This window comes from Cavia porcellus, unplaced genomic scaffold (assembly GCF_034190915.1).
Source record: "Cavia porcellus strain 051 isolate PalLab524CR breed Dunkin Hartley unplaced genomic scaffold, mCavPor4.1 scaffold_9, whole genome shotgun sequence".
NCBI lineage: Eukaryota > Metazoa > Chordata > Mammalia > Rodentia > Caviidae > Cavia > Cavia porcellus.
Genome location: NW_026947492.1, coordinates 12,620,592 through 12,646,705, shown reverse-complemented (window position 1 = coordinate 12,646,705; position 26,114 = coordinate 12,620,592). Strand labels below are relative to the sequence as shown.

General features: G+C 46.8%; 1 protein-coding gene across 1 annotated transcript in view; it reads right to left on the bottom strand.

Moving 5' to 3' along the window:
• The window catches only part of Grik4 (glutamate ionotropic receptor kainate type subunit 4), a 431,262-nt gene that overhangs the window by 303,620 nt on the left and 101,528 nt on the right, over positions 1–26,114 (bottom strand). The window contains 1 exon segment of the mRNA XM_063255944.1: positions 1,825–1,956. Within this exon segment, the coding sequence (XP_063112014.1) occupies positions 1,825–1,906 (82 nt within the window). The 5' untranslated portion in view covers positions 1,907–1,956.

The window sequence follows — 26,114 nt, the reverse complement described above, 5'->3', positions numbered from 1 at the left end:
TTGGAGCAGCAGACCTCAACAGCAAATGTCAGGAGATCTAAGGCTATGAGGCGCTGCCGATTCTGGCTCAATCCCTTTACGCTTTCTATTAACAACCAATGGAAACTGATGGGTTATGCTGTATCCACTCATTTAGAGGGGGGAGAAAAGCTTGCAGCAAAACCTGAATAACTCTAGCTATCTTATAAATTAAGCATTGGAAGGCTATGAAACATTTTTGCAATGCCACTAAACAATAAAATTAGGGTCTGAAGTTTCTGCAGCAATGAATGAATGAGAGGGAGGGAAGATTTTGGTTTTAGTTTTTTTCTCTAAGCACGCAGGGCAGGAAGTCAAAGACGGGATGAGGGCAGACCTGAGTCACCTGTCGACATTTCTGATTTCAATCAGTTGCTGCTGCATATACATGGAAAAATGTGCCACGAAGTACCAAGGAGCAGCTCAGAGACCTCAGGTTTGGCCTCTGTCATGTGATGCCTGGCCTGGCAAGGTCTCGACTGCTGGCCTGTCTCTGCCCCTACTGGGGCCTCCTGACTGCCACCAGCATGCCAACCTCTCTCCCCCTGGGTCCTTGAGTCCTGATTGTGATTGGGAATTCTGGAACATTAAGTCATTTCACTGGACCTTCACTCTAAAATGAAGAACCTTCACTCTAAAATGGCCACAGCATTTTAGTTCAAGCTTAGGATGCAGACCGTGCCTTATTCCTACCCCAAGGTAGGAAGGGGGACCTCATGTGGTTATCTATCTGGAAAACCTGCCTGGTGTTTGAATCCCTGTAGTCATCACCTAACCCTACCCCTAGGGCCCACGGTTGGACAGGCCTTTCTGTTACGAAGAAGCTGAGTTTCTTACTGCTATGCCCCACTCTTAAGTTTACACCGACTTGTGCCACGTTACACAAACAGACACCCTGATCCCTGCTACCCTCCAGGCTGTCCTGACCTCAGTTTCCCTATGCGCAGCCTAGATAACCATGCTGTATCTGCTACACTGGATGGTATGCTCCTCTCTGTGGTTGGGACCACGTCCCCAGGCTCTGAAGTCCTCTGGCTTCATCTAGTCCTTCCAGAGAGGACACACCTGATTTCCTAGGCAATCCCTACCAGGGATGGAGGTGACAGTGGTACAGGCAGCAGCCCTGCCTGCCCACACTTAGAGTGGCACACTCATAATAACAAGGATGAAGGATAAACTGAAGTGACCCTGCCATCCTTCCCAGAACCAGGCCTCAGCAAACAGATGGCAAAGCAATGGCCCTTCCAGCAGCCAGGCCAGGTTCACTGAACAGACTCCTGGTTTCATCCAAATTGCCGCAGACATTGCACACTCTCCAGGATTCTTCTGGGATCTTCTTGGTCTTCTTTTCTTATCTCTAGCCCACCTCTTAATGTGCTAGGCTGAATCCATCATAAACGGTACCAGGGAGTTATACGCATCTTTATCCAGTCACCAGGGGAGCTCAGACCAGAGCTGTTGATCTCTTGCTCACCCACCACCATCCTACCTTCACCATCCCCACCTCCACTACCTCCTCCACTTACGTCACCTCCAACCTCCTCTGCCTCCACCGCCTCCACCACCTCCACCACTTCCTCCACAACGAGCATCTCCACAGCCATTCCCACCACCACCTCCACTTCCATCTCCACCTCCACCCCCATTACCACCACGTCCACCTCTACCTCTACCCCAGCCAAACTCAGAGAGGGCAGAGAGCAGGGTTTGGACAGCTTCCCACAAGACCTGTGCACCACACAGATGGCCCTTGGGGAACCTTGGAGTAGTGACTGGGGATGTACCCCAGAGCTGGCCTTCACTTACCAATCCTCAGGGAGTGGGGGCTGCAGGCGACCATCACGAGCCACGTAGGAAGCAGCACCAAAGGCGCCGAGACGCGGGGCATCTTCTATAAATCCTCATGGAGCCCTCTGCTGGTCTGGGCATGACATACCTCTGTGAAAGAGGGGAAGGAGCTCATGAATCCTACAAGGGCTAGGAAACCAACCCACAGAGCCCAGTGACTTGAGCCTCCAGGGAAAACTACTTGGGGAGGGCCAAGGCCACCTTGAGAACTTGTAGGGTGTCCTGGGAAAACTGCTGCCAAAGCCAAGGAGTCCGACCTTTGTCTTTCCTCTCTGTGCCCACCAGCACTCAAAGAAGGCTCAAACTCTAACTCTAGCCCTTGATTCACACAGGCAGAACTGCTGTAACCAAGGTCACAGGATTAATGGAGACTCGTTTCTCTTTCAAAATCTGCAATGCAGAATAAAGACCTTCATCTGTGCTTAAGAAATAGGAGCCACAGGTGACAGAAGATGGAGGCATGAGGAGAGTAATTTCCCTGCCCCAAGCCCCAGCATGCTCTGCACACTGCTGCTCTGCACACTGCTGAATCAGTGGGGAAGGGACTTGGTTTGCCAGCTGTACTGTCTTCCTGAGGTATCTCTTTGTCTCAGCTCAGTTTCCTTGTCTGTAACTGTAGTAACACAAGCCTCGATGGAACTGCACTGAGAACTAAGTTGCCATGAGCAGGAGTTGCCTTAATGGGGGGCTAAATGCATGTCAGTTCCTGATGGGGGGGATACATTTATTCCCAAGTCATCAGCTGGTGTCCATATCTGGTTCTGCTGCCTGCTACAAACCAACCCTAATCCCCATCCATATCCCACTGATCCCTTCTCCTCCTTCCTGATGTCAAATGCAGAAGTGTGCAGGGAGCTAGCCTCCCCATGGCAACGTGTCACTGTCCCCCACAGAGACCTCATAGGAACTCTAGCACCCACAGTCTGTAGGCAACCAGTATGGGCCCCATCCCTGAGATCAAGGGAGACTTGGTCAGCACCTGGATATGCTAATATCACATGCCCTTGGTATTAAAGTGTTTCCTTCTCCTACTCCCTAGGCAGATGTTCTGATAGAAAAATAAGTAAAAGACTTGGACAGACATTTCATTAAAGAATAGACCCTAATGGCCTTGTACATATTTGAAAATATGCTTGACTCACTCAGCATTAGGGATCTGTGACTTTAAACCCCAACAGTATACCGCTATTACCCACCAGAGAGACAAAAAAAAAAAAAAAAAAAAAAGACAACATTAAAAACTCTCACACAGTGCCATTAGAAGTGAACATTCACATAGCTTTTTTTTGAAAACCGGTCTACTACAGCTTTTCACATATCATAAGAACCCAGATACTACACTGCTCAGGAGTTTCCAACAGAAATGCAGTATATAGTCATCAAACACATGCACCAGGTGTGTAGGTTTCTCCAAACTGGAAACTACCCAAACATCTAGCAGCAGAATGGAGAAATACACTGTATACTCACACAGTGGAACATGACACAGAAATGGAAATGAATGATCAAGAACTATATGCAACAGCATAAATGACGTTAATAAATACAGGATTTAGCAAAGGAAACCGGCACAGGAGAGCACATACAGTACGACTCTATCTATGTAAAGTACAGACCCAGATGACGCTAGGTTGTGCTCTCTGACATCCAGTTTGAGATTAGGGCAGATTGGCCTCAGTGGCTTCCAGGGAACTAATGTTTTATTTGTCACGCTGGGCATGGTTATATAGGCATGTCCAGTTTGTGAAAACTGACTGAGGGACACACTGGAGATACATGCACGTCGCTGTGTTGTGTTTCAGAAATCTTTGCTTTGCAGCACACCATCCCCCCAGCACACATTTAGCCCAGCATTCCCATCACGGCTGGCACCCTGCAGTTCCCTGTACCTGACGTGTGCCCCCCTCTCACCCCTCATCCCAGTGCTTCTCCCTCTATGGCTACTGCCTTTATGTGTCTCCACCTGGGATCGCTGCAGGCTCCTATAGGAGGAACTCTTTCTAGTTTCCTACTACATCACCAGAGTCCACTTACACACAGCAGTGGCACAAGACCTATTTACTCAATGAATAAAAGGCCGTAAGCAATTTCCTGCTGCAGGTAGGCACAGGAAGGTAAAGGGCAAAAGACAGGGAAGTGAAGGAAACTCCACAGTTGGCACATCAGGCCCAGAATCTTTGTCCTTTAATGTAATGATGCTGGGCCAAAGACAGACTTAAGCAAACACAGTCTCAAGAGAAGCCAGACATGGGGAGGAGCAAAGATGGCAGATAAATAACAACTGGCTACAGAAGCTCCCTGAGATAGTCAACTTGGAATTCAACATAATACAGAAGAGGGAGCCTCAAACAGAGGGACATGAATTCTCTCGTCCCAAGAAGAAATTAAGGTGAGAAGAACCAACCAAACATACAGTCCTGGTGCTATTATTGGAAAAGCTAACGGTTCAGTGTTCCCGTCGCAGCTGTGATTTGTCAACCATCCGAGGTCCCACTGTGACTTGCCCAGCCATCCAAGGTCCTGCTGCTTCGACTCACTGGAGGCGCAGTTACATTGAGCTCGGGGGTTGGTGAGCAGGCGAGCTGAGTTGGCGGGGTGCCTACATCGACCTGTGGTGGGTGATGGGAGTGGAGCCATTCTACAGAAAGGGGGCTCCAGCACATGACATTCTGGGACCAGGCAGGACTGGAAAGTACAAGGGGCAGCAGTGACTTCAGTCAGTTGTTCCCTTCCTGAATGGGATTGGTGGAGTGAGCTAGGCCTGGGTCACATGACCTGGCTGAGAACCAATAGGTATCTGAAATCAAGTCCCTACAGTGGTGGCGCACACTAACCACACTAACCCAGTGAAGCCTCAGAAGTTTGACTGACCCAGAGGAGAGGCAGTGCAAAGTAATACAGTGCAGGCCACAGCAGCTTGACTGATGCAGAGGAGAGGGGCCAGTATATGCTGTCCCTGTGTGCAACTCACTAGCACACAGCAATGGGAAGGGTCATCTAGCTAGTGTGCTTCAGAAGAATTGTAATCAACAAAGAAAGAAACTTGGGCCTCTTGGAAGAAGCAAAAAAGATGGGAACAGGAAGCAACAACAAAAAGTCCCCAGGTCCCAACCGTGAGAACATTGACCCAGGACAGGTGAATACAAAAGGAGAATGAGAACAGCAAATATGCAATATCAGACATGGCACCAGTGGACATAAAGAGATATATTTGGGACCTCATAGATGAGTTCAAAAGTGAAATATTTAGCCAAGTAAAGCAAGATATAAGAAGATTAATAAAAGAGATACTAAGCACCCCTCAAGCAGACACAGATGGAAGAAGGGAGGAACTCAAACAAAGGAGAGAACCATTTGATGAAGAATATAAAAAAATATAGAATACATGAAGCAGATTCAAAGAGATTATCAGGAAATTAAAAACTCTATGGAAAGATGGCAAATCAGCTTGAAAGAAACTAAGGATAGATTACCCAAACTGAAGGACAGGGGCTGGGGATTTAGCTCAGTGGCATAAGAACCTGCCTTGCAAGCAGGTGGTCGTGAGTTCAATCCCCGGTACCAGGGGGAAAAAAAAAAAAACTGAAGGACAATTTTGCAACGTGGGATTATGAAAGAGAAACTTTTTAAAAATAACAAGGAAACAAGCAGTAATAATACAAAGGCTAGAAGACGACAAGAAGATCTATAACTTGAGAATAAAGAATGTGAATGAAGAAGCAGGGGTACAAACAAAGTAACTACAAAGGTTATTCACAGAAATAATTAAGGAAAACTTCCTAAACATAGGAAAAGGAAATGATATTTTGATATATGAGGCATACAGAACCCCAGCCACCTACAACCAAAACAGAGCTACACCCAGGCATATAATAATCAAGATCCCAGAAATTCAATATAAGAACAGAATATTAAAAGCTGTTAGAGACAAGAAACAGATAACCTATAAAGGAAGCCCCATCAGAATAATGGCAGACTTCTCAACACAAACCATCAAGTCAAAAAGAGCCTGGAGCGAAATATTCCAAGCCCTGAAAGAAAATAACCTCTATCCCAGATTGATATACCCTGCTAAACTGTCTCTAGAAATTAATGGAGAAACAAGATGCTTCCAAGACAAAGAGGAACTTGGGAAATTCGCAACCACCAATCCAACTCTACAGAGAATACTCCAGGGCATTCTAGAGAGAGAGAGAAAAGTACTAGGATTCCAGGAACAGTGGCAGAGAGGCCTCAATGAATGGAGCAGAAAACAGAACGAAGAAGCAGACAACTGATGGCAAAAAAACAGCATAGCAGAAATGAGGCAGAGAAGATGTTATTCAAAACTGATATGATCGATAGTATCAAGTCTGAGAGTATAGGCAACTACACTGAGGATGACAAGACTCTACGATACACATTCTGGTTTGATATCTGCCGGTTTTTGAAGTTCTATACTATATACAAAGTTGTGTTTTTATTAATACTGTTATGTACTGATATATTCAATTATACTATGTCTGATGATATAGCCAATTCTATTGGAGATAACAAGAGACAACACAGGGACCATGGTAGAACTCTATACAATGGTCTTAAATGTTTTTTTTTTCAGTTTCATGTGTTTACAGGAATATGTTTTGTTTTGTCTTGCCTTGTTTTGTTTCTCCCTCTAATATAGAAAGGACAGAAATACATGTTAAGACTCATGCATGTAGAATCTATAAACAGTTTATGAGAACTGATCTTATGACACATGATGAAATAAACGGATACTTTGAAAAAAAAGAAACCCTTAAATACCCAGTGCTGATTCTGGAGTGTCATAATGTGAAACCCAGCAATAGTATTATTCTTTGTTCAGAGTGATATTAACCTGCCTGGGTTTATTCAACCTCAAGATAATTGAAGATATGGATAACTGCATGTATGTTTAAGTGTATAGGATTGACAACCATATTTCTAAGTTTTTGTTGGCTAGTTGAACAGAACTGTTTGTGGTCTCGCTGTTTGAATTCGCACTTTACATGTTCCATTTTTGTATCTTGAACAACTATTTGTAAAATGGCAATATGTAAACATCAACTAGTGATTGCTTACTTTTTATTTTTTTCTCTGAACGTATGTGTTATTTCTACCTATTTTGTTTAGTCTTTCTTTAAATAAAATTTTAAAAAAAGAAAATGAACCCCTCCAAAAAAGAGAAGCCAGACATTTTTACTCATTACAGATAAAGTTGATCATTTGGTGATGGTCTACCCAGCAGCACATACACTAAACTAAGGCGGGGCTATGTCCTTTGAAGCAGGACTGTGACTCCAGTCCCAGGACCCTGAGTGCTCGGCCTGCATTGACAAGCCTCATGCAGCCAGCAGAAGACGCATCTGATTTCTCAGGCAGAAAGAGGCACCCAGTGCTATATCTTTACTGCTATTTCCTTTTCACTCCTAAATTATTAAAGTGTTTTTAGTTGATCAAAGCTGAACTGTGATTTTAAGATTAGATTCATCTGTACATCAGACTGAAACTAAAACCTAAATCTCCTTTATCTATTTTTTTTTTTTTTTAAATAGAGGACTGAAAGTTTCAGACTCAGAAGGCAGAGATTTCCCTGACAGATCCTTGTTGGGGCACTGTTTGGGACACCTTAGAGTGACCATGCCAATCGTAAGAGCAGAGTGCAGGTTGGACTGAGGCCAGTTAGATCTGGGCCTGAGGTTACTAAGTGAATATTCCTGGGCACCACAGTCTCAGTGCCTGTCTCTTCGTCTACCAGTAACATGGGAAGAATAGTGCCCACTTCCGGGGTGATGAGCGCCAGGAAAGCGGGGAACAGTTTGCATTTTCCACCTGTCTCCCCAGTGCCTGGCACAGGCTGGCACATAGCAGGTACTCACAAAATATCTGTTGAAATAATGAAACAATCCAATCAGAGAATGCTCATGGGAAACACTCTGTCAGTTGCCAAGTATCTTAACAGTTACATTTAGCATCCTTGCCAATAAGGAATATATAATTCACATATAAATTTTCCACTCAGGCGAGCTCTCTTCCTTTGACCCTCTGACCCTCCACTAGGCTTGAGGGTACTACTTATCACACTGCCCTGTGACAGCCTGGCAGAGAGGCTGGGCACTGGAATGGGAGACACCTCTGCTGTCCTATGTACCTGTCCAGGATGTCTCCTCTCCCTAACACCAAAGATCAGACACCTCGCCTTTGCTAGGAGAACCTAATCTACGTTTTCATAACTGTAAGACTTCTCAGCTTCACCAAGCTAGAAAAGCCCTTTGAATGTCTCTTTCAGACGGCATCATCTCTGCTCCTCTGTTCCACTCTACTATTTTGAAGAGAAGTCCAAAAGGGCAAGGGTTTCATCACTCTGATTCACAGCTCTGCTTTCAGAACCCTGACAGTACCTGGTGCAAGGCTGTCAAATGTGTGGCTGAGTGACAGGTTAACTTTCCACTTACTTCTGCCGTGAGGCGGGGAGAGAGGGAACATTTCTTTCAGGCCCATGTGTACCTGACACACTTGCTATGAGGCCTATACTGAGCAGAAACTCAACAACTGCTGATTCGCACACAGGGGCCAGCTGATGACACTAATGGGCATGGCTGTGACAGTTCACTGCATTCTTGTGGTTGCATCTGCCTCACCACTGCCCAGCTCTGCTGATTGGCTTCCCCCTCCTGACTTATAAACAGTCTCTCTGCTGTTCTCTCCTTCTCATTCTCATATGGTTACTGCTCATTAATCATAATTTTCCCAGGTTGGGACAGAGCAAATGCTGACAGACACCAGACGGTGCTTGGTGGTGGGGAGGACAGAAGAAATCCGGGGAGCAGCCAGATGAATTACAGGTTTCCTCTCTACTTTGGGCAGCAAAGTCTTGATTACTCCTCCTGATGTTCCAGGATCCTCAAGACAAATGGATGTCAGCTTCTTTGCTGCCCCTGATTCTCCCTTGCTTGGGAGAAACTCCATGCAGCCTCCAGCAGCTTGGATGGAGGATGCACACGGTAGCAGGGAGGCCAGAGCAAAGGAACTGGATCACCCTAGGCCCTATGGTCTCCTTGAAGGACAATCAACATTCTTTAGGGGGGAGCAGTACCAGGAATTGAACTCAGGACCTTGTGCTTACCAGGCAGGCACTTGTGCCACTGAGCTATAACCCCAGCCCCACAATCAGCATTCTTTTCCTAAAATAGCTTGGCAACATTTAGTAGATCCCTTGTTCCTTGGCAACAAGTAGGTTGATACCAGGATGCAAGACGATCCTGGAGGTCACCTGTGGCGGTCAATTCTTTCAGTCTCTATTTCTGATGCTGTGTGATAATTAGATTAAATGTTCTCTAAAATACCTTTGTGCTCTGAAATTCTGTAGTTCTAAGAATTGAACTCTAAGATATATAATATTTATTGAATATTTAATATGCGTAAAATATCATTTTAGGTTTATTTGTTCAAGAGACCCCTGTAAGGTGGACAGAATCACTTTCCCTAGATGCAGATGCAGAACCCAAGGTTAAAGAGGTTGATTAGCTCACCAAGGTCACTCGGCTGGTAAAGGGAGGAACCAGGACTTTGGCTGCAGGACCGTATACTCCTTGTGTTCTACAGCCCAGCACACAGTTGAACTTGATGCAGTGTTGGAATGTGATCATGACAGCTTAATGATTTTGGAGAGCAAGGCAAGTTCAATGCAGGTACCTTGTGCTCTCTTCTGGACATCTTACTGTGAGTTAGGGGCAAGCAGCAGGAGAATGAGTCTTGGAATGTCCTTTGGTTAAAAAATAAAAAAGGAAGGGAGGGAGGCAGGGAAAAAGAAAGGAAAGCAAAGAAAAGGAAAGAAAACAGAACATTGGGCCTGGTATTCTTGACCTTTACAAGTCCCCACAAGGAGCTACCCCAGGCGTTCGTGGTAAGTTATAATGTGGCAGCCTAGCCAGGGGAGAGCAGCAGCACTGGCAGCCGGGCCCTTGCTGTTTGGTTTACTGAGGCCTGACTGTAGGGAAGGGGTCCACAAACACCGTGACCTCAGATCTGGCAGACGCCGGGCCACAGCTCTAAGGACAGCTATTTTAATACTCAGGCGCTGATCTGTAAAAGGAATGAGAACTTGCCAACCTCTCCCCTCCCCACAAAAGAAAACCACGCCTGTATAAATTTCAGATGAAGCTCCTAACGCACCTCTAAACAAATGTCCCTCACCAGAGGTTAGAGCAGACGTCCCTGGCTTCCACCAAGCGGGTTGAGGCCGAGTCCTTAATCTTGCCAAGATCCATTTCCACAACCATGAGTCTACAGAAAAGTTGCTGCCCAGCTCTCTCAGGTTCCTACAATCAGTAAACGCGGACTTCCTTTCCATCCTCTCCACGGCCCCCATTCAACACTTCCTCCAGCTCTTGTCCATAAAGCACCCCCGCGCACATCCACATCGTCTCCCAACAAGACAGCTTTCCAATGCATGCGTGTGGCAGCAGGAATGCAAACCTTCGCACCTCCAAAGTGCAGCTCTAAGCCAGCCTTGCCCCAGAAGCCGCCCCTGAAACAATTCCTTCCCGTTCACTCAGCCTGGCATCAGTGGAACACAGCAGATCGCTCAACTTCTCAGGGCTGCTACCTTCCCTGTTGTAAAGGGGGGAAACTGCACTTGTGCCTTTAACCTTACAGGATTGCTGAGAAAACCAAATGAGATGCTAGATGTAAAATGGCTTTGCAAATGAGTAAAGTGCTTTTGAGGCAAAATGGTGTTTATTGGTTTCATACTCTAGACTGGCTGGAGAGAAACATACTTAGTACTGGTATGCTTAGTGCTTCATTCATTGAATAGTTCTGGCAGGTGTCTACTCTGTGGCAGTCAATTTTCCAGGTCCTGGAGTACAGTGCCTGCCTTTGTAAAGCTTATAGTCTGGAACATTAAAGATGTGAATCAGACATTAAGGTAAGTAGATGCCACCACAGAGACTGAGAAGAAAAAGCACAGGGTATCCCAGATGGTGGCAGAAGGGACGGCATCCCTGAGGATGACTGTTTGATCTGAGCTACTTTCAACAAGGCAAGGAGGGGAGCACAGAGGAGATCAAGTCATTTAAGGCCAGAGGCATCTGGTGGCACACAGCACGGTGGGCTTCAGAAATGGCAGGGTGTCCACGGAAACTGTAACTGAGAGTCCCTTTACTGTGTATTCTGCTGCAGTGATGACTAGCTTCCATTGCTAGTTGTGGCCTCTCTAAGGATGAAAACCTGTATTCACTCTCTCCCTGTCTCCCTCGCTCTCTGTGCCCCTACATCTAGGAGAAGGCTCTGCATCTAAAGTCTCCATGAACCTCGTACTGGACGCTGCAGCCTTCACTGGGAAGGCAGGACCACAACTTCTACATCTCCTCTCCACTGAAAAGGAGGCAGTTAGCATGAGAAGGCGGCGAGCTGATCCCCAGCTGGAGCCAAAGAGGCAGCATGAGGACCATGAATTCAGAGGGGAAGGCAGAACCAGCTTGGAATTGTGAAAAATGCTCCTGGCATGTATCTGAGGCCACCAGGCTGGGCCCCAGGAGAGATGAGCTCCTAGCAGAAACCACATGAGCTGAGGCTTTGAAACAAACAGCCGAGTGCTAGAGCGGTGAGTAACACATTTAGAGCCAAGAGGTCATGCAAAGGGATGTCCACAGGGGAACTGAGTGGGCTGAAAAAGAGACCATGAATACCTTTTAGGTCAGCTTTAACATGGCTCCTAGGTAAATGCGGCCTTCTCTTCTGTGCTAGGAATCTGCCTGGCATTTGAGAGGAGAGAGTGCCCTGCCGAGACCTGCTGAGGCTACCAGTGAGGTGTGTACACTGCAACCTTCCAGAAGGGGATCTGTAAGGAGCCAGGCTGCTCAGCCTGAAGAGGCTGGAGAGGGTAGCAGCTGCGAAATGGAGATGCAGCCAGAAGTCCACCACCAAAAGCCACAGGGGGATTATTTTAGATTCCTAGATGACCAAGGTTGGAGCAAAGTACTCTAACTAATCTATGAGAAGCAGTCCTGAGGCTGGGTGGGCACAGATATGTGCACACTTCATGTGCACATCAGCATCTTAGCTCTCTCAGACACTCAGTAAGGCCATTTCACTTCTTTTTATCTAAATCCTAGACAAAGCAGGGGAGGAAGCAGTGAGCCCTGGGCCCATGCATTAGGGGAAACCTAGGGCCAGCCCCTGAGCACTCTGGGGTGAAGTTTAAGAGGACAGAAAGACTAGATACTTTAAAATGAAGGTCCACAACAAAGCAAGTGGTGACTCTTTCAAAATTCCAAGTGCCAGTCATAGTCTACTGGAGTCGTCAGGCTCAGAGCCACCTCTAGAAACTGCCCAAATGTGCACACATGGCCCATCCCACCCCTTGCTTCTGTCCAGCTTCATAAGCACTGACTGCCATCCACTTAGGGCAAGGACTGGCACCAGGCTCAGGGCAGCGTGGGGGATGTGGCTACTGGCCAGCTGCCCCAGTGAAAGGCTAGAGGACTGCAGTCAAGACTAGGAGGTAGATTTGCTTCTCACTCTAAAATGCTCCTTCATGTTTCCCTTTTTAATGAAGTAGATACCTTTTCCACTTAAAAAATCCAGTTAATAATTTAGAAAACAATAAAGCATCCAGCTTCTCCTTATGTCTGGCTCCAAGACTTGGGCATGCTCCTTACCACCTACCCACCCCCCAGCCTGGGTCCCTCCTCCATAAGTGATGCTAGTCATCCAGGGCTCAATAATGCTGAGTCTTACCAGGCCTCTCTTAGCATCTCAAAAACATTCCTTCCCAAGCCTGATGCCCCTGTCACCAGTGAAAGGCCAAGATGCTGCTCAGAGCTGACCCTGGGAGTCTTCAAGACCTGTACTATCCTCTGGTTCATCTCATGCCCACTACAGCTACCATCCACCTGAATCCATCTCCAGCCCCAGCACTCACCTGAATCTGGTTTTTGGCTGGATCCCTGGTGGTCTGTGGGCGAAAGGTCCTTCCTCAAGAAGGAGGGCATGGGGAGAGCCTAGGGACCATGATCCTCCACCCTTCTCCCACAATTCAGATGCAGAATCATCTTTCCAAGAGCTTCCCTGGGCTTCTGCATATGCCATCAACTGCAGAAGAATCTGTCAGAACCCTGCAGCCTTCCCTCTGCTAAGCCAGAAAGTCTGCGGGCTGAAAGCTCTGACCTTTCCCCTTCCCCAGCCACAGGGCAACATGAGGGAAATCCTTAACATCCTTAGCTAAGCAACGGACTGTCTGTGTACTCAACACCGTCCCTTTCCCTGCCTTGCCCACCACAGAAGGAGCACTTGCCCCAAAAACACAACACCAGTTGTCAGAAGCGGGGACAAAGTCCAAGAGTGCTGTACCTCCTCCAACAAAGGACTGCTATGTGGGCAGATGCTGGGCACCCCAGATCCCTGCAGCACCGCAACCTGGCACCAGCATCCCTGCATGCTCTGGGCCCAGCCAGCTCTGTGCTGTGTGCTGGCAGCTGTTGGGATGCTCAGATATGCTACCTTCCGCAAGGAGTGCTGGGAAAGTACAATGACCTCACCTGGGGAACGGCACAACAGACACTCAAAATGAATAACAGCAGTGAAGCAGCTTTCACGCAACAGGGCAGACCTTGCTGCCAACAGGCTAGTCCTAGATGCCAGGGGTGAAGCAGCAGCCCTAGGCCCTTGCAGTTGGGAGCTAGACCTGCTACACATACAGAGAGGAAGAGATCTTCCATTTACATCCTGGGGAAAGTGGAAGTATCCACAGGATGGTGATCAAATTAAGTTGGCAGCTGCCCATTGAGTCCCCATAGGGCCTAGAGACAGGTAAGTCTGGAAGGGCTGAGTTCTAGAAGGCCATGAATGCCAAGGTTAAGGATGCTGGACTTTCTCTTCTGGGCAACAAAGCGCCACTTAAAGTCTGGGGGGAAGAGAAGACCAAGCCAGAGCTGGGCTTTAAGAGAATCGATCTGATCATGGTGCACCAGGGCCTGCAGAAGGTAATGGGCACGTAACCGTGTTTGAGGGGAGGTGAATGTGGGAGAAGCCACCTCTGACACCCCTGGAACATCAGGTACAGGGATTTCCTCCCAAGCTGGGAAAGAAAATTTGTAAGCAGCCAGCCACCAAGGCACAGCATGTATTTTGTGAATTCTCCACGGGAAGCGGAGCCCAGGCAAATCCAGTGACAGCGGCAGTAGGACATGGGACAGCAAGCACACCACTAAGTCTGCATCAGGCCCAGCCCACAATCTAGAGTCTGACTGTGGGGTGACTTTGTTGCAAACAAAAAACCCTGAACTTGGAGTCAGCAGCTGTGCTCAGACTTAGCTTTGTGCTTATTTCTGGTTTCAACAAAATCTCCCAGCACCTGAATTTTCCAAGAAATGGTAAACATACAACCTGCCTAGGCTTCTTCACAAGGTTACTCAAAGATCACAGATGTGTGATACATGAAAAACGATTCAATTACATATAATCAGAATTAAGGAAGAGATTTTCTAAGTAGGATCTGTGAGGCTGGTTAGCTCTCAGCATTTCTCTGCCAGTCCACCCCAATACTACACTTGCTGTTGTTACGTTCAAGAATATGCGTCTGACTCTTGGTCTCTTAGATTTATTGAATGGATAAATGATTTATCTTTGTTTTCTCTAAAACACCTAGGACAATGTTTTCCACCTGGTTGGGGCTTGGTAAATATATGATTAATTAATAAAAGCGAATCTGTAAGAGGATGTTTTAATTCTGTTCATCTTCCCCCTATTTAGTGACTCATCTTAATAGAGATGCTAGCAAAAACATAATTAGCATTGCGAGGTGGAGCTCTCTCCTCTACACTCTCTCCATTCAGGAAGCTTCACGTGACTCAACCCTGCAAGAGCTGGTGCACAGCAGGGGTAACCAACATCCTCTACCTACTGTAAACAGCGATCTTTTGGATCTGGAGTCTGCTACTCATCAGATATGACCTTGGGCCAGTGATTAACCTGGTCAAACCTCAGTTTCCCTACCCATCAAAGAGGGCAAATATTAAATATTCCTAAATTTGCTTTCAAAGATTAGGTGTGACCTTAGTTAGGCTGCAAATAGCAAGTACTCAATGCTTGATAGCTGTCATTGTGATTAGTGCTAACATTGTCCATAGTCAAATCAACACGGTGAGGGGGAGACTAGTGTTTGAGTACAGATTTCCCATCATTGAGGATATCTGTAAATGTTCTGTGACAACCAATGGATTAAGTGTCTCATTGTTTTAAAAAGGCAGAAGCAGCTGGACCCCCAAAGCCATCTTAATGTACCTGCTATCCATTGGCACTGGGGGCTGGGGGCACTGAATGGATCAGTCACCCTTATGGTGCAAACCCAGCGTTAATGGTCCAAGTGAATTACAAACAAGGCCCACCTGCTGTGCTCAGCAACAAAACCTGGCAGGAGGGTAATTGCCCGGAACTTGAGCACAGGGGGACACAGCGGGCATGGAACACATTAACCACGGGAAGAACAACTTCCCAACACTTTCCTTTTCCGCAAGACCCAAGAACAGTCAGCAGGCAAGGAGAGCAGGCGCCAGATAGGAACTCCCCAGAACCACAGAAGAAAGGCACGTCTGGATGACCACAGCTGTCCAGCCTAGTGCCACCACAGACCTAGGCCAGCCACACACAGCACAGTGGTTCCTACATAAGCTTGGGTGCTGAAGATATCTATCATCTGGAGCCCCACACCTCAGGCAGACAGCCTCTTTGATCTTAAACACACCCCCACGCACACCACATGTCCCCATGTGAATGATCGGAGCAGGTGACGGGACAGGCAGTGGTGGCACGAGGTCCACTCATCTGTTCAGTCATTTGTCATCTGCACACTCAGCAAGCATGAAGAAGGCTAACCTGCGACAAGACATTCTCTCCAAGGGCTCCCTGCAGGGGAGTCAGACACAAGCATCGGTCATCCAGCACAGGCTGGAAACCACAATTACACAACCAAAGCGCAAGGCAGGTCTGGTACCAGGCAGAGAGCTCTCAGTGCTGCCCAGGCACAGTCAGGGGACTTTGCAGAGAAAGTGACCCTTATGCTGGTGTGAAACGATGGACACACACACAAGAGTATATACATACACACACTAGATACTGTGCACGTAAATATACACAGCATAAATACATATACACATGTGTACTCACCATAGATATGTATATATACCTATACACATATGCATGTACATACATACATATAGCATAGATGCCTATAAAGGTACTTCTAAAAGTACACACATGCAAGTACACATATAGATGCACATTCACATATACCCATACATGCACATATGTATGTACATATATACATACACACATACATCCTCAGATTCTGGACATCTAAGGAGGAAGCACAAGGCACAGAGCCCTCATCCTTATCAAATCCTTAACATACTCTGAGACCAAAGAAAAATGACAAATTTAGGTACTGTTATGGCTTATCACTACATGTTGCCCAAAGCTTCATGCAATCATAGATGCGGACTTTCATAGGTGGCTGAATTAGGGCACATGAATGTGGATTCAGTGTGTGATACTGGGATGAAGGGTGTGGATAATGGAAACTCTGTCCTGGACTGGGTGGCACCATCAATAGACTTTCAACCTGGACGGAGTACAAACGGAGACAGGGAAGCATGCGGCTGCTGCCTGCTGCTTCGTTATCTCGTGCCCACTTGGATGGACTGTTTCTCCTCTGCCAGGCCACCCCGCCTTGGAGCCAGCCAACTATGCACTGAAACCTCTATGAACTGTGAGCTGAAGTACATCTTGCCTCCTTTAACTTTGAGTGTCAAGTATTTCTGTCTCAGCAATGAGAAAAGTAACTAAGACAGGTACCCTACAGAGAGGCAGTCCTTTGAACTATCTTCCTTGTCTACTACAGGCAAGAAATGGGAATCCCTTTGCCTTCTTCCCTTCAATATTGTGTTTGCTAGTGACCTAAGAAGCCACGTCACGGCCCTGGATTTTCCTCTTGGCCTGGGTAAGAGAACAGACTTCCTCCTCCTGCTGAGAGCCTGCGCCATGAAAAGGCAGTATCTGGAATAATAAGTGCGTGCATCCTTCCCTGAAGGCTGGGAGCATAGTTCGGATCTAGATTGTCCTCCAAAGGCCCAGGTACCACAGGCTTGGTCCCTGGCACTCTTAGGAGGTGGTCAACCTTTAGGAGGTGGAGACTTGTGGGAAAGATAGGTCATTGGTGGTGTGTCTTTCAAGGGGTCATTGGAAACCCAGACCTTTTATGCTTTCCAGCCACCATGAAGTGACCAGGCTTCCTCTGTCACAGATTCCCATTGTCATGATGCATGATCCTGGCACAGTCTTTAAGAAACTGAAACCTCAGAAACTGTAAGCCAAAATAAATCTTTTGCTTCTAGTAAGTTTTTTGCTCAGGTATTCTGTCACAGTAGCAAAGCTGATGAATGGCTAAGTTCCAGTCCCAACTGCTTCACTTACAAACTGTGGCCATGACATTAAATTCTGAGCCTCAGTGTCCTCGTGCATAAAACAGTTATAGTACTACTGGTACCTACTTTATAGGGCTGTTGGACTTTCAAACAAGAAATGCATGCAAAGGATAAACGCAAGCCAAGAGCCTAGTACAGTGACCGGTACGTGGTTAAATCTTCAAAATTACATACAAATGTAATTCACAAGGGCAACCTACTCCTGCTACCTGGTAGCAAACAGCTCCGCTGATTCTGATCTACATCTTTAATCCAGAAAAGTACATTTCATCACCAGTACTGCACTCATGCACAAAGATTTACTAGGCAACTAATATGAGGCATAAAATCTTATACATAAAGCATTCTTGAAGCATTTATGAAATACTAAAGAATGCTGCGTCACGCATAACCACACATACAACTGCATACAAATACATACATGTCTGTGGACACAAACACAGGTATACATCCCTGTCCCCTAAAACTTGGTACCTACTTATAAAGCACTGTTATCTACACTGCTGGATTGGAAAGTTATTAAAGTCTAGGCCACAGGCAACAGAGGGATTATTTGACTCTATTTTCTGGAAAAGGAAACTAAGGTTTTGGGAAAATAAATATCTTGCCCGAAGAACAGTGAAGAGATGTCCAGAGAGTTAATCACATCGGGCACCCACTCTGAGGCTCTTCTGCATTTACTTCACCACATCCTGCAGCAACCCTGAGAGACTCAGCTGGGGCCCTCCTCCCAGGAGGGAGAGACAGAAAGCCAGAGAGGTTACGCAATTTGCCAAGGATTGCCAAGCAACTAGGCAATGTTCAAACCTGCCAGCTCCTCCCACAGGACCAGACCAGTTTTAACGTGTGGCTCTATGGGGACAAATCTTAGGACACGCAACTGAAGGGTCCAGCAGCTGTCCTCTAACCTGCAGCAATGCTGTGGGGTCTACCATGCCCCAGCACCATGCTCTGACTTACACCAGGTGTGCAGAGTCTGCATGCAACACTGGGTCCACCTGCCTCCTCAAGACCCCTGCATGCTCCCACACTTGGGCTTTTGATTGGGCTCTGCCCTTGGCTTTGAACACCATCCTCCTGCAAGCTGGCATACCCCTCATTCTCCTCCAGGACTTGAGTCCAATCTCACTCTCCCATGGCCTTTATCTTCCTCGCCCTGCTTTCTTCCTTCCCACGGCACTTATAACCTATAACTCATCACCTGTTATATAACTGACTTATTTACAATCTCTCTTATTTATATAGGTTCCCTCTAAACATGCTTGCTAAATCATGAGCTCCTTGAAAGCAGGATTTGTCTAACTTGTTCTTTATGAGTCCAAAGCACCTAGAATGACCCTTGCCCTATAGCAGGTCCTCAGCAAATGTGCTGCATGGACCTGGGAGCCACCTGGATGGTAAATGGCATGAAGTGAAAGCATTTGTAGTGCTGAATGAAGGCTGTGAGGATTCTAGGGAGGGGCCTGCGGGCACCAGAAGTCCCCTATTTCTGTTGAGAGAAGGGAAGCCTCAGAAGTATATAGATTTAGCACTTTCCCATTGATTATTGTAACAATTCAGAGACAGAGACAGCACTGGCAGCTTCCTATTTGCAACCTTGACAGCAAACAAGATGAGGTGAGGAGGAAGACAGCAGAGAATTTCAGGAAGTTCTTGTCCCAGATACAAGGAGAACTCAAGGCCATACCAGCTGTGTCCGAGGACAGTGGAAGGCAAGACACCTGGCTTTGAGTCCCAGCAGACTCTGCACAGACAGGGCACAGGGAACACCAGAAGTAGGTCCTCACAGCTGGGAAGTCAAGAGAGCTGAGAAAGCAGCACAATCCTTCCTTCAGAAGCAGATTCCAGGGCAGCAGAGATGCAGATAAGCCTGGGCACGGGGTCCTGCTGCCTACTTCATAGATGTAAAACTAAAGCTCAGAGAAGAACAAGGGCTAAATATGGCTCAAATGTTGTGCCAGAGTGGGCTCTAAAACCTGAGTCTCCAGAATGCTCCATCAATATGTCTTTCATACTAGTACTGGTTCACTGAGACTTTTAAAACTGTCTTCCACAAGCCAGGCTGTACAAGGTACAAGGGACACAGCTGTGAGTAAGACAGACAATGTATATTGGGGAAAACACACAGGAAGCCATCAAATCCAAATCCAGAGTGAACTGTGGGATGACTGGTTGCCATGAGAACAATGGGCCAGAGTACCCAAACCCAGCTTGGGGGATCAGAACTCCACACAAGACAGTAAGTCTAAGTGGAGACCTGAACGATGAGCTGGCATCAGCCCAGGGGAAGGGCAGAGCTGGGAGGAGGGAACTGCCTATGCATAGTCTGAAAGTGACAAGAAATGGGAATTTTAGTGATCTGAAAGCTGTAGGGGATGTCACCCCGAAAGGATAGGACTCCAAAACCCAACAGCTCCAAGGCAACCACACTAAGTCTGAATTGTATTCTAAGGGGACTACAGAGCCACTGAGGAATGTCAAGCACAATCAAAATTGTGACACAATCAAAATTGCTTGTGGAAGGACTGCTGTGACAGCAACTCGAGAAGTTTTAGAAGGGTTAAGTCTGAAGTCTGCGAAGTCTGCTGGGTGAGTGCTGAAGAGTCCTGGAGGGAGATGGATGTGAGGTAAGGCAGAGGCAGTGCAGGGCACGACATGTGCATTTGAGACTCTTTAGAAGATAGAGTTGATGGAGCAGGAATTCCAGATGAACCCTGAAAACACAGGAAGCAAAGATGGCTTCCAGGCTTCCAGACTGAGCACCTGCTTCCTGAGACTGATCACCTAGGACAGACAGAGTGGGGACATGACCACCTCTGGAGAACAAAAACAAGAAAAAGGCAAGAGAAAGGCACAAGCCCAGAGATGCCAGAGGCATGTTTGCTGGCCTGCAGCGAGATGAAAGATAGAACAGCAGGGCTTTCCAATTCCCCCCACCAGATCGCCAGTGTGTGGCAAGGTCCCTTCCACCTCTGTCCATGGTGCTGCATCTGAGCCTCCAGGCAAGTGTGTGCTTCCTAGAAGGCGAGCACTCTCTGGGGAGCTGATCACCTACTCTCAGGACCAGAGCCACACTGGATAGAAATGACGTTTAAAAAGGCAAGCGAAATCATTTCTAACCTCTAAAAAAAGCCAGCCCCTGCTCTCCATTCCACTTTAGAAGGTATCACTGAGGGACACGAAAGTATGGTGATAAAGAGCATTGGATTCTGGGGACAAATTTTGGCTCTGCCACCCACCAGCCATGTGATCTCACACAAGTTACTTAACATCTCTGTGCTTGTGTCCCACATGCAGAAAGTGGGAAGACTAAGGACTATTTGTAAAGTTGGGAGGGTTAAGTATTTGTTAAAGAGCTTGGCACTGAGAAAGGGTTACATAATTGGCAAATTAACAATTGCATGCATATAAGATGCAGATATGGCCACCATTGCTGGGAAGAGAATAACTGGAGATTGGGAGGGGCAGTTGGGTAGGTAACAAAGCCTTGACAAAGGACAAAGCAGTCTGCAGTGTGCACTTTAAGCGCTTTAACACGCCTCACCAGGAAAAACCCTGGCTTGAGGCAGATGAACAGATTAAACCAACTTTACCTCCCAATCACCACAAGAGATAGTTATTCCAGGTAGATCCCGTCTTGAAGAAGTGATGTTTGCTTCTGAAATGTAGCAATGCCGCTGGCTTTATGTTTGCGGAATCTGACCAGCTTCCCCCTTGTGAAGGGAGGTAGCCTTGCTTTACATATCGGGCTTTCTCTGAAGCACTAGAATTTACAGCACATTTGTTATGCAGCTCAGCAAAAGGTGTATGAATAAAGAACAACCTGCTCCATCAACACTGTGCGCCAGAAAGGCAGCAAAGCTACCCGCTCTGCCTGTGAAAAGATTTGCCAAGCGCCAGGGGGAAAAAACCTGTCCCACCGGGGCACCCTGACATTGCATTTCAACAGGCTCCTGTTGCAGCTTCCACTTTGTCATTTGCCAAGGAAAACAACGCAACCCAAATAAGAGGACATTCTCTTCTCCTGCAAGTAGCGGCTCTGCTCTGTGTGTCTGGCTGCCCCCAGGCCTTGCTTCTGGAAAGCAGAAGAAAAACTGGTTCGTGGGTTCCTTTCCCCTTTTGTATCTTCTTGTTCTCTTCTTTCCATCCTGCATCTTCCTGTCCTGTTCACCATGGTTCTTCCCTCCCAGTTGAATGCTGCTACCTTTGTCCAGGGAAGGCAAGGCCCTGGGGTCCTCAGAGACACAGGACAGAGGCTGCTTTTGCATCGGCTTCTTCTTTAGGGCCATGGGAATGGCACATGTGAAACTCCCGGCCCCTGCCCACACAGTTTTCAGCCTTGTCCCCAGGATGCCAGGACCACCAGGTGGTGGTGGGATTCCAAAGAATAATGTTGCCTTTAAGGAAGAATACAAACTGATGCCCAAAGTTCCCAACGAAGTGCTTCTCTTACAGTATTTTGTTTTGTGTATGTGTGTTTTGTTTTTTAAAGACATGGTCTCATTTTTTTATATATTTTTTACTTTTAAAATAAAAGAATAAAAATGATGATACAGAATTACAAAACAAAGTAATAGGAGATTAACAATGGGTAATATATTGTGTATTGTTATCTTCAAAGTAGCTGCTCAGATTACAGGATACAGACATGAAAAACTGATCAGACAATGAAAGTACAAACTGCTCTTTTTGATGAACAGAGATGAGTAGTATAATTATCCATCTTGTACCTATATATATCATCTTTTCTCTCCTTTCTTTTCTCCTTCCCCTATTCCAGTTGCTCTTTCCTTTTGAGCTGTTTCAGTTTCTCAATTATCTATTGCACATTTTGGATCTTATTTACTGTTTCAGTTATTTACACTAAGGAGACAATACAATGTTTACACATGCGAGTCTGATTTATTTCACTTATCAGTATGGTTGCAAGTTGCATTCATTTACCTATAAAAGCCTTGAGTTTATCCTTCTTAATGAAGTACTACTCCAATGTATAAAAACACCACACCTTTGTTAGCCATTCCATGGTTGATGGGCATTTGGGTGTTTCCAAGATTTAGCTCTTATAAATTGTGCTGCTATAAACATGGGTACAAATATATCACTGTGGTGTGCAGTTTTCAATTCTTCGGGGAAAATACTCTGAAGGGAAATAGCTGGGTTGAATGGAACCTCCAATCCCAGTTCTTTGAGGACTCTCCACACTGATTTCCACAGTGACTGTATCAGTCTACGCTCCCACCAACAGCGAAGAAATGTTCCTTTATTCCCACATCCCTTTGGCTTTTGTTAATGGTTGATTTCTTGATGACAGCCATTCTTTCTAGAGTGAGATGAAATCTCAGTGTTGTTTAATCCACCTTTCTCAAATGACCAATGATGCTAAACATTTTTTCATGTATTTATTTATCATGTATATTTCTTCATCTGAAAAGATGCCCATTTTGAGATTTGGTCTTTGAATTTGAGGGGCCTGATTTTTTTTCAATTCTTCACATGTTCTAGACTGAAGTCCTCTGTCTGGCTAAAATTCTTTCCCATTCTGTGGGCTGTCTTTCCACTCTGTTGATTTTCTTGATGTGAGAAAACTTTTTAATAAGATGTGATCCCAATTGTTCATTGTTCGAAGTACTTCCCATGCAGTTTGTGTTTTGTTCATGAACTTTCTGCCTATTCCTAAAAACATGGTCTCATTTTGCTGCTTAGGTTGGCCTAGAACTCATGGCAATCCTTCTGCCTCAGCCTCTCAAGTGCTGAAGTTACAGGTGTGTGTCACCATGCTTGGCTTTTCTTAAGTATGAAAATGAGCCCTGTGCAAAACTATAAGGCAAGAAAGATTCATTCATCTATATCCATCCATCCATCCATCCATCCATCCATCAATCCATCCATCCATCTGTTCATCCATCCATCTATCCATCCATTCAACACTTTGGGGCATTCTACTGCCAGACATTGGTGCAAGCACTGAAATTATCACTGTGAAACATTGCTGCCCTCTCTGGGAGACCAAGGAAGAAAACCCAGTTACCCTGGCAATGGGGCGCAGGGGAGGGCTCCCAGGAGCATGGCACCTCAATCAAGACAAAAGAATAAGAAACACATGGCTTAAGCATAGTTAAAGTTTTGCTATTTGACAGGAAAAAACTAGACATCTAGATGGCCATCAACCAGAAAAGGGATAAATCATGTCGTAGTCAAGATAGTAGAACGCCGCACAGCAATGCAAAGGAGCAAACGCTTACCACACAGGGGGATCTCCAAAAGCAAGCATGACGGACAAAAGAAAGCGAGTCACAAAATTCACATATAGAGAAAGTCTATGTTCGCAGAGCACAAAAACAGGCAAAACTTATCAACAGCATGAGAAGTCAGGCAGTGGGTACCTGGGGGTCACAGTGGTTGGGGGGTTGGAGAGGGGCAATTTGCTGCTGGTTCTCAATCTATGTGCACTTTGTAGAAAACTTCAAAGCTGAACACTTAGGATATGTATATGCTTTGGTATGTATGCTATACTTCTGCGAAAAGTTTACATGAAAACGACTTTTAAGACAAATTAGAATACCCTGAGCTCCCTCCTTTTCTATCACTACCTGGTCACCAGTGACTTCATGACTGTTCCAACCACTCATCACTCTGCACAGAAAGCAGGACGGCATCAGATGAATTAATTCATCTTAAATTGTCCATAACTGATAGTACTTCAACAGGATTACCGCCTCCTGGGGGACTTCGTTTTTAATGAGGGAGAACTGCCTCAACTAAACACAGTATCCAGGCATCAGGAGCACAGGCAAGGAGAGAAACAGGGAGGGACTAGGGCTTTCCTATCACTCCTCAACTCACTTGATGCTCTGCTGTTGGGTGGCTTTCCTCTTGGCAGAGAATAAGGAAGGGCCTTGTCCACTACGAAGCCTGTGGGCAGGTCAGCCTGTGAAAGCAGAGGGCCAGGCCTCGAGGTCAGCCCCATCTGACAAGGGAAATGTAAGAATGCTCCATTCAGAAGGGAGCTGCAGGCACAGCACTGTGCGAGCCCATGCCGCACATGCCAGGAAATCTGCGATTCTGTACTGCCAAAAAAAAATCAGAACTTTGACCTGTGCCTCTCCATCTGTACAGCTGATTTAGTGCATCTTGGGCAATAATGTGGTGTTTCCAAGAATTATCTGATTATGCCTCCCCCTCTGCACAGATGGAGCATGGCTGAGTTCGTAACTCCACAGTGAATTTATCTTTGAGAACTCATGGAAGGTAAAGAAGGACCAGACACATTGTGGTGACTCTAACAGGAGGCTTCCTTGGGGATCCCTGGGCCACAGGCAGCCTCTCTCTCTCCTGCCTTCCCAGCTTCTCTCCCCTGAAAGGGAATCGAGGGCAGGAAAGCGGATCTAGGAAACTCAGGTCTCCAGCCTCGCTGGTCCCTTTTCTCAGGCTTTGCTCCCCGGCTGCAAGGCCAGGCTCATCCATAGTGCAAGGGGACCTTAGCATTTTGCTCCCACAGACAGCAGGAGATGGGAGGCTGTTCACGCAGCAACACAGATCACGCTCAGGCTTCACTTGGCGTCTCCAGGAGCCGGGCAGGGAGACTGGCAGGGAAGCGGGTGGGGAAAAGCAGCTCCTGGTGGGGGAAATGTCCCTCCTGAGATGAGCTTCCACTCCTTCCTCACCTCTGCTCCTTCCACAGACCCCTGTCTGCAGATCACTAGGTTCCCAGACAGCGCACAGGTCTCCTGTCTGACAGCTCAACCCTGAGTGAGTCCCAAGAGGAACAAATCTTTCCCTGCAGCACTTTTGGGGAAGGCAGGGGGGCAGACAGGAAGAGCCTTTTGGGCCTTGGAGGCCCTTTCCAGAAAGGCCAGGGCCAGGTATTGCAGGCAGACCTTCAGGGGTCCTCTGCAGAGCAGGATCCCTGGGGGATGAGAGGCTTTGTGTGGCACGGAGAGGCCTTTCTAGGCTTTTGCTATGACAACCTGCAGAGCAGCACTAAGCAATGGCAAAAAGGGAGTCCAGAGGCAGGGGTTTGAATCCTCGCTCTGCTGCTGCTGCCAGCTGCAAAACCTAGGCATAGCCTGGCACCTAGTAGGTCTCTGCACATGCTAAACTGCCAGCAAACTCTCTAATACCACTAGAGTGACACAGAGAAAGTGCCACAAAATGCAATGCACCCAAGTCCCCCTCTTGCCATTTATGAGCTGGCTTATAACACGGGCACCACGCCAAGCGCTTTCCATACATTAGCCCTCTTAATCCACATATACACAGAAAGGCAGGTCCAGAAAGCCCTGTCTAAGAGACAAGATTCAGAAAGGTGCCACATCTGCCTAACATCACACAGTTTGTAAGAAACACACCAGGCCTTGAACACACATCTGGCCATGTTATTATTTGAATCTTAAGTGTCTCGCAAAGGCCCACAGGCTAAGGCCTGGTCACAGGCCTGAGTTGCCACTGTGAAGTGATGGAACCTGTAGGAAGCGAGGCCTAGTAATAAGAAGTTAGGTCACAAGGAACATGGGAGCCCTGGCCCCTTCTCGCTCGCTCGCGCTCTCTCTCTCTCTCTGGTTCCCAGCTGTCAGAAAGTAAAGAGCTTTTTTCTAACATGCACTCCTTTTATGATGTACTGTGCAGGCCCCAAAACAATGGGCCAAGCAACCATAACTTCTGAAACCAGGAACAAAAGCCAACCCTTCCTCCTTTACGTGATGATTTTCTCAGAATACTGTCTCCACGATGAAAGCCTGGCTATCACGGCCACTTCCCACT